Raw genomic sequence first — 9,710 nt, 5'->3', positions numbered from 1 at the left:
CCAGTTAATACTTTAGGTACACAAAATGTATAAGATGTATAATTCAGGTACACATTTTGCTTTTAACTCTAGATTTGTTGTTCTATCTACTCATCCCCACCCCCCAACCCACACACTTTAATCAGCACCTGTATTAAAACTACAAGTGACAACAACATATCAGGGAGACGAGGACTAGAATATACTGTAAGTATTAATGAAGGTTGACATAATAATAATTTGCGCCAAATATATTGAATCATAGTATTTGCCATTAAGTGTTCAATCTAGAGACTCTAGCGGTCTTTGTCTCGCTTCCTTGCCCAAAAGGTGTAGTGTGATAGTGCAAGCTAATCTATTGACATCTTGTTCAAGGCAACATATTAAAAATGGTAGTTGCTTTCGTGGTAATGCCCTCAACAATGACACAGTTACATTCTTCCATAGCTAAGTCCATTATACTCGAAGAGTAATCATCATCTTCGAAAGCTTCAATGACAAAAGATTTATCAAACGACTTCGCAACATTTAGCATGTTGAGGATGCCATCTAAACAGGCTGCAACAACTCCTGGGTGTTGCCTTGGGTTTTTCTTTGACAGGAGATAACACAACTGTTTTATACATCCTCTCTCAACTAATTCCCTGATATTCATGAAACAAATAATAAGATTGCATTCAAGACATAATAAACTATAGTTCAAACAGAATAACACCACAAACTAATCACCAGAACAGAACAAAATATAGTTAATATGAAAAACTGATATCAAATTACAAGCAGCCCATGAAGTTTGTTGTTATCATGTACACTGCAAGGGATATGCTCATGACAAATGGTGTTCCTTTGTATAACTTATTATTTATAATATGCATTAATGAATTTGTCAGGTTTCTCTTTCCTATTCACTATTTGGTACAAGACACTTTTGGAATACTCATAAATTGTCTAAAATCTTGAGTTTGGTACTCCATAACATTCTAACAAGACGTAATATTTCCTCTTTTATCTTATAAGTTAACACAACATCTTTTAAAATGCATATAGACGGACATCCCTACCGCAACAAATCACCCGCTCCACTTGAAGTTAAACATATAGCGTGACCAATTGAAATCATGTAAGCCTTGGTTCTTATACAGTGACTTTATTCCTTATAACTTGCCCTTTCCTGATACATTCCTATTCACTAATTGCATAAGACCCTTTTCATTTGATAAAATTTTCAGTTCTGGGCTCTTGTATGTATGTACAGAGGTAGCTCCTAGCTTTACTTGTAATTTTAGATTATTTTGTGGAAAATTTGCAAAGTTCTTTTAGTAGTAATTTCATTTATGATTTATTTATATACTTGTGTAATTTTAGTTTCGAGAACACTAATTATTTCTTAATTAACATATTTTTTTGTCAAGTATAATAAATAAAAAATTGTGGAAACAATAATAGACAAAATGCCTAGATTTACACATGACAAGACTAATCAGATCTCATACCTCACTAGATCGAATCTAACATTAGATATCAAATGTGCTAATGCTAGTGCAGCCTCATCAGTCTCATCATCTTCACCCTCCTTAATGTCATCCACCCTAATCACAAAAACTTTCTTAGGAACCTTAGCTGCATTCCAGGCCTCTGTATTCCTCTCAGCCACCAAATCCAGATAGTAAAGAAGAGCATCAATTATCTTACTGTCCAACATGCACTATAGACATAACACACCGTGAGCAATCATATAATGATAGCCAATATTAAGTTATAAGTTATCTCTTAGTTACCTGAATAAGAATTTCGCTAGTTACTGCAAGGTCTGAAATGATTTTGTAGATGATATTGTGGAGACCTTTGTGATTATTACGAGAAAGAACATACATCAAGATGTCTGACATGATCTTAGGGGACGTCTGGAAGGATAACAACAAAATACACAGCTTAACCCCAAAATTTTGAAGCACGTAAAAACAGTAAGGACACCAACTTAGCAATCAATAGCAATACAAAAATAATTCTTTAAAGAAAGTTGTCTACAAAAAGAGAAGAAGATAGCAAGGTCAACCCAAGTTACACTCAGTCGCACACGATGCTAAACAAATAGATCTCATACAAAATTGAAATCCAGAAATTATGGATAGTGAATAGTCTAACATCATTAACTATAATGAACATTAATCCTTTAAGTTGTGTTAAGCATGTACGTTAAAAGGGTCAGTTTGTTGCTCAGAATATCCTGAGTCTTGAGAAATGCTAATTCAACTTGCTCATCTAATATCTTATATAGTCAGGGTCAACAAATTCGATTAACACTAAATCAATTATAGGCAAATAATGCTCCCTTTTAAGCTCAAATCTAGGAAGAATGAGCATTGCATCAATGCATATGTCTAACAGTTTAGGGTATGAGATTTATAAGTAGCTCATCAATGCATATTCTTAAATAATATACGTCTACACAAAAAGTTGTGACAATGTATGCCGCTAAGAAAAACTGAGGAAAACAAATGCAAAGAGATGAAGCCTAATTTCCCATTTGTACTTATTTAGAACTGTAGTAATCAAAGCATGTCACCGAGGTCTACAAAGTAAAACAAGATACAAGATACGATCAAATACAAAATGTCAAAGAGGATACCAGAAATTCAGAGTCATCTTCTTTCAAAATGTTCAGAAGTGTCAGAAGCATAGGAATCAGAACCGATGGAGTATAATTGCGATAATTATTTCTGAAACATTAATCAACTTATCTTAGCAAAGAGGAGAGTGCATATATAAATATCACACAATGAAGTAAGAAGAGCTACTCACTTTAGAAGGTCAGCAAGTTGAGAACCAATTCCATTTTCAATTAAAGAGTGAACTTGACCATTAGAGATATCAGAGACTGCCCAGCATGCAAATGTAACAACTACATAATCTTGCTCGTTCAAGAGCTGTTTAAATATGGTGATTGCCTCTGCTCTCTGCAAATATCATTAATTATAAAATTTAAGGTTTTATACTTTTATATGATAAATACATAAAAGATAATGCAATTCAATTTATACTCATAAAGCAAGATTTAATCAGCGCCTAGGCCGATTAACCCTGGTTTTACATGACAAATACAAAAGAGATGAAACAATTAGCCACATAAAGCAAGAATTAGTAGTCAAGGGGTATCCATCAATCGGGAATTAAACTCAACTGAACGTTTGTCATCATAGTTGGCTAGGAAACAATAAGATAAGTCTCGGTTGTTTACAGCTGTTAGTCTATCAACTTATTGTCAAATCAATCTTTCATAATAGCGGACTCCAAGAAAGTTTATGCGGAGCATTAACAATACAACAAATAAGACACTAAGACCAAGAAATTAGAGTTAATCATCTTAACAAGGCATAATACGGATAAAAAGACGGTTGCATGTATGAAATAACAAAAACAAAGGCTATCTACTCCAGAACAGGTTTGAAAGCAGCCAACGTGTGTTTTCTTATATGTTATAAAAGGAAGGTAGGCATGATTTCTTTACTGTACGTTTATGTGGATGACTAAATTTTATACCGACGAAATTCTAGTATGGTATAAGGCTTCACTTAAAGCAATAAAGGAAGAATACGAAATAACATGGACCAACCTATGTCTTACAATATATAATGACCTAGGTGACCGATAAATAACATTAGGTATTATTTAATCTGCAAAGGAATTGAAGAAATTAGAAAGTATTTATAACAGCCTCTGTTAGTTTCACAATGATCCTTTTACTGTACTAAATACTGATACTCACCCAGCGAACTCTCAATTAAACTGACCTGATCAGAGGTAAGCACACCCTTGCAAAAGTTTGCAAGTGTCCAACTACAAACTTTTAGCATAAAAGGTTCCTCCTGACCTAGTAATGCATTCAAACGAGCTACAACCGCATCAAAAGCTCCACTGCAATTCCAATTTAGATGATTGCCAGCTACATTTCCCAATGTGTATATAGCCTGAAAGGAGGACATTCAACTTTATAAACACGAATTTTGAAAAAACTATACCACTAGAAATGACAGCAAAATCATAAAAAACGCAACAAATAAAGTTCATGTAATGGCGTAACAGGCGAGTAGGTTAACTTTTTGCCAAAACTAAACTAGTAAATATACCTTCTGATATCAAAACAAGTTTGTTGCTATTTCCAATATTTAGCAATATAATTGTACCTAAGTGTCAATGTACATTAATCATTACTTAAGTTCTAAAACTAAAATGCAATCAAAGACGCACTGTTATAGGATAAAACTTGTATGATTTCATCACATGCTCAATCTTTTGATATTTTTTGGCATGGACAATTGTGAATTGTTAGTAATTACCATCAGTCAAGCAAACATCATGCCTTTATTGTAAATTGAAAAACCATGCTTAATCGCGCACATCTTGACTTTTAAATCTTGTGCATGCAAATTTGTTCACATGGTAGAAAGCACATGCACAACAATAAACCTGTTCAATCCTGTGGTTCCTCTCTAACTAAATATATTTCTATCTCCGCTACACTCTCTTACTTTACTATTTGTTTGCAAATTCCTATCACTTGGACTCTAGCGAACACCAAAAACATACATAAAACACATTTCAGAAACCCTAGTTCACGACAGATGAGACTATATTCAATTAAATTTTGATATCATAGAAGATGTACCTCATTTGAAATTTTGGCGCATGGGGAGCTCACTAGGCTAACAAGTACCGGCAGAATATTATAGAGATCAATCACTTTTGGACGCTCTGATGAAATGATTGCAAAACATGAGACTGCTTCAAACTGCAACAAAATGTTTAGAGAAGAATTGTAAGCAAAACATAACATTAAATGAAAGAATGCAATTACTTTGATCCATACCTGAAGCTCTTGATGATCATTCAAATGGAGAAACTCCACAAAACGTGGCACAATCTCAGATGAAATAATTTCTTCAACCGGACAGGGTTCTGTTGACATATCCAAATTATAATCATTAACTTGTAACAAATTGTAAAACAAATTTAAATCTACTAAAGTTTTACCTAAATAGAGAATTTGTCGCAGGTGCTTAATACCAAAAAGCTGGAGATCAGCATCTGTTTGCCACATATACGTAATCAATCGAGGTATACTAGCTACCTGCAAGGTGAACCGCAAAACATTTACCAAAGTTGCTACCGGATCCCTAATCACCGGTGGACCCAGTTACAAAGATTTCCCGTTTATCTTTATCACGTTTGTCAACGTACACTTTTAATCGTTAATATCGTTAAATTCATATTAGTATTAAATATAAAACTTTACCGTATTAGAGTACTTATAAATACGAATCTGATAAAATCATTCATGATTTTAATTTCGTATTAGTATTAACTATAAAAACTTCACCGTATTAAAGTTCTTATAAATACAAATCCGACAAAATCATTCATGATTTATATTTTGTCTTAATTAGTAATTTGTCTCCTATTATGAATAGTCCATTGTTGTCAAGTCGAAGACTAGTCGACATAGAAGAGAAAGTCGACCCACGACTTGTTTAGTTTGGCGCCCATGGGTTTAACCCAGATCCGACCCGGAACCCGACCTATTATTTGACCGAACTTAAAAATTAGGGGTTTTTAATAAAACTTACGTGATTTTTAATTGAAACATAAAGTTATCATCTCCAACTACCTTCATTTCATCTCCGATCTCATTGATGCATGATTGTGTTTGTTTAGTTTGACTCTTTGATGCATTATTGTGTTTTTTAGTTGTTTTCACTACATGACTTTGGATACTTGAACTTACTATCTATTAGTTTTATTTAAATCATGGAATTGATATGTTAACAAATGTTATATATTAAAATTACTCTATGTAGACTATTTTTCGATTTTTTACTACTAATCTGACAACTTGTCGACCAATCAATTTGAAGGTACTTGGATGCCTAGGTTCGACTTGTCTGACTTAACAAGCTTGGAATAGTCCCCACCCAATTTTTAACCCTAAGAATTAAAAACATTAATTTATAATACCTCGATCTTGCATTCTCTCTTTTGTACCACTGCCATTTGTTCTTAATACCGATCCTCTGACTCCCGTTGCCTTCCCAGATCTCGCCGGTGGGGAATCCGCTCCCGGGTCTTCTTCTCGTTTGACTTCGACTCTTGCGTCTGGCCCGAACTCACAAACGTCGTACTACTTCCCCTCTCCTTTTTTTTCCCTAATCAGAGAGGTCTATTTCTGCGTAGCCGTTTTAATTTTATATATTTGTGAGTACTATAATTTTTTTAAATTTATAATTCTTTATTATAATACCTAAGTTTAACGAGAAGTGGAATTATTTTAGGATCACCGTTTCTAAATTTTAAACTAATAATATCACTTTTCTAACTAATCTCAGTACAAGATAATATAATCAATCATCATTGTAAAATAATTTAATTTATAATAATTTGAAATAATATATAGTTTTTTTAAGAAAATTCCAAATTATATGTCCCTCTTTCCATTCAAAACAAACTTATCTCAATATTTATTACGACTTTTCTTGAGACTCAACTTTATTATCATTTCTCAATGCACTAAGGGGCCGTTTGGTTTAATTCAGAAAAACGGAATGTAATTCAGAAAGGGAAACAAAGAAAAATGAAAGGAATGATGCTGAATTGTATTACATGTTTGGTTTTGATCTGGAAACGGAATGAAAAATTATATGATTATCTTTATATTTGATTTTTAGAGATTAAATAATATCAAAAGACTCAAATATATTTATGTTTACAATAATATAATTTATTTATATTTTTCATATTTTTGTACAATTTATTATTTAAAAATGTCATCAATGTTTTAAATACCTTGACTTACAAATTATATCATAATTATTTTTAATACATAAAATCTAAATTAAAATTTATTTTTGATTTTCATTGATAGTTTACATGTTACTTTTTATTTTAATGAATTCTGAAATAAATTATAAATAAAAATGAAAAAAAAAATCGAAGGGAAAGAAAATACCAGGTGGGGGGTGGGGAATGGAGTATGGGGAATTCTGGGTAAACCTAAACCTAAAAAGAGGGAAAAGGAATATAATTTTTACAACACAAACACCAACAAAGGGAATTAGAGTTCTCGTTTCTCTTTCCTTTTGTTAAATACCCCCAACCAAACCACCCCTAAATCTCTATATTTATTGTAATTTTTTTTAAACTCAACTCTATTCTCACTTCTCAATACACTAATTAATAATATATGAAATAAAGTTAAATCTAGCCAACTTTTTTCTTAATATGCACATTTTTTTTAAAATATATTGGGACGGAAGGAGTATAAACATATTAGAGATGGGAAATTCGACAAGGATTAACGAAAACGTTGAAGACGTTCCTGGACCGTCTGTTTAAACTTCTGCGTCTTGTCTGCTTTTGAAAACCCGTTCAGTATTTTGTTTACTTCAAATCCCGTATTTTGTTTAATTTAATATTTTATGAATATTAAATTTATTATATAATTTAGTATTAGTATATTTTCGTATCTTGCAGGTAGAAAATAAATCGAATCAATATGTTTCGTGTCAATTTAAAAAAACTGGCGAGCGTAGTTTAAATTTAAATCTTTATCATACTTTATAAAATAACATTTTAATTGATAGAACTGTCGAATGATTCATTTATAAGCACTATTTAACTCTGTAATATATTAATCAAAAAATTATACGAGCAAGAAATGTATTCAACTCTACTGCAATAATCTCCTGGGCATATCACTGCAGATTCCCATGGCCTACTATACAAACATTGGCAATTGACATTCTAAACACGGAACTTTAAAAAAAATTTAAAAAAAATAATAAGCGAAACTATTACTGGAATAAGGAAACGCCAGATGAAAACAATTTATTAATTAATTATATTATAAAAATGTAAAATTAAGAAGCAACTGGAAACGATTAATTCGTTCAAACTTTCTATGGTTACATATCTGAGTACATTATTCACTCTTCTCATAGATAAACAAACATCACTGCTTGGAGGCAATTTATTTAGACGATGGAAATATATAATCCTTTTTTTATCGATTTAGTGGAATCTGGATTTCTAAAAAATCGATTATATAAAGATTTGATATTACAGATAACATTTAATTAGCATAAAATATCAGTATGTAAATAGAAAGTAAGATGTACTTAAAACTGTAACAAATGAGATATAAATAACATTAATCAAAATCCAAATCATCACCACCGTCGGCTTCATTTTCACCTATATTACAATGCCATCTTCACTATCACTTAATCACCAAATTCAGATCTAAATCATAAAAAAATATCATAATCGTCACTAATCACCAAAATACAAAGACAAATCACCAAATTTCACATCCAAATCACCAAAATAACGCTGAAAGAATTCATATTTGGATTTGTAATGGTATAAAACTTACCAGATCTGAGATGTCGTCCTCATTGTAATCGGATGCTACAAGTCTTCACCATTATTGTTTGAACCTTCAGTTTCATCCTTGTTCTCTTCTTCTCCAATACCATCATCTTTAGTGATCTGTTATCGACGTCGGAGGAATGATGCATGATTTTAGAAACTTGTAGAAGATCCGAATTGAGAGGGATGTTTGTTTGTTCATCTTCTCAGATTATAGAATTTAGTTAAGCTAGCGAGAGAAAGAGATGAAATTGGGATGAACGAGAGAGAAGAGAAGGTTTAAAAGGGGAATTTCACAGGTGACGACGGAAACAAGGTCGCAGTAAATATCTCACATCTACTTTCTGCACTTTGTTGAATACAGGAGTCACATGGTCATGTTGAAATAAATGTTTATCGCTTGAAATAAAAAAATGAAATATAAGTTAGATACAAGTTAAAATTTATAGATAATTTAGCAAAAAGTTAAAATTTATAAGTGATCGAGGTGTTTGAAAATTAGTAAAAATCATGAAACAAAATCTAAGGTCCTATTTGGCAATTAGCTGTTAGCTGTTAGTGGATTAGATTAGATGATTTGACCAACTGATTGAAATAAATGTTTTGACTAGCGGATTGAATTAGCGGTTTCTTATAAAACTGTTTGGTAAATAGCTGTTTCATTAGCTTTTTATGACACATACCCAAACCTCTAACCCAAAAAATTCCTCAAACTAGCTTTTGAAAATTAGCTTTTTGAATGCAAACCTCTATTTCAATCCGCTAACTACCAAACACTATCATTAGCGGATTAAAATGGTCAAACCTCTAAATCACCACAAACCTCTAATATTTCTCCAAACCGCTAACTTCCAAACACGGCATAAAACTATCAACATATTTTAAGTACTTCTTATTTTTTACAAATTAATAGGGCTGTAAATGAGTTGATACGCTCAATAACCGCTCGGTGTTCGGTTCGAAAAAAGCTCGGTCCGACTTCGGTTCGACTCATAAACGAGTCGAACATGAGCACAATTTTAAGGTTCGTTTGATAAACGAGCTGAACTTGAGCACAGTAGAGTTCGACTCGATAGTTCGCGAACAAGTTCGAATTATGAGTTCGTGAACATGATTCGTGAAGCTGGCGAACATGGCTCGTGGATGTGGGAGTTTTATTAGTGGATGATTTATTATGAATTTATGATTCGTTAGAGCATAAATTAAAATATTGTTAGAATTTATTTTTTTTTAATTAAATTAAATAACAAACAAGCTCGTAAATAAATTTATGAGCATAAGCTGACTCATTAGCAAAGTTTATTAAACAA

General features: G+C 32.1%; 1 protein-coding gene across 2 annotated transcripts; it reads right to left on the bottom strand.

The window, feature by feature from the left end:
- Nucleotides 1-203: 203 nt before the first annotated feature.
- On the bottom strand, nucleotides 204-8,757 carry LOC108197276 (importin subunit alpha). Of its 2 annotated transcripts, XM_017364851.2 has the most exons (11): nucleotides 8,405-8,757; nucleotides 5,992-6,199; nucleotides 5,011-5,107; nucleotides 4,847-4,935; nucleotides 4,646-4,768; nucleotides 3,771-3,947; nucleotides 2,782-2,936; nucleotides 2,609-2,699; nucleotides 1,758-1,883; nucleotides 1,473-1,684; nucleotides 204-623 (listed from the first exon to the last, which is right to left on the bottom strand). In XM_017364851.2, the coding sequence occupies exons 2-11, from the start codon at nucleotides 6,025-6,027 to the stop codon at nucleotides 350-352; spliced, it is 1,380 nt and encodes a 459-aa protein (XP_017220340.1). In that variant the 5' UTR covers nucleotides 6,028-6,199; nucleotides 8,405-8,757; the 3' UTR covers nucleotides 204-349. The 2 variants fall into 2 exon arrangements, with proteins under 2 accessions (XP_017220340.1, XP_017220341.1); XM_017364852.2 differs by lacking the exon at nucleotides 5,992-6,199 and having other exon boundaries at nucleotides 8,405-8,756.
- Nucleotides 8,758-9,710: the final 953 nt, after the last annotated feature.

This window comes from Daucus carota, chromosome 8, assembly GCF_001625215.2.
Source record: "Daucus carota subsp. sativus chromosome 8, DH1 v3.0, whole genome shotgun sequence".
In the NCBI taxonomy this organism is placed as follows: Eukaryota; Viridiplantae; Streptophyta; class Magnoliopsida; order Apiales; family Apiaceae; genus Daucus; species Daucus carota.
The sequence above is the reverse complement of the archived record's forward strand: the minus strand, read 5'-3'. Positions and strand labels throughout refer to the sequence as shown.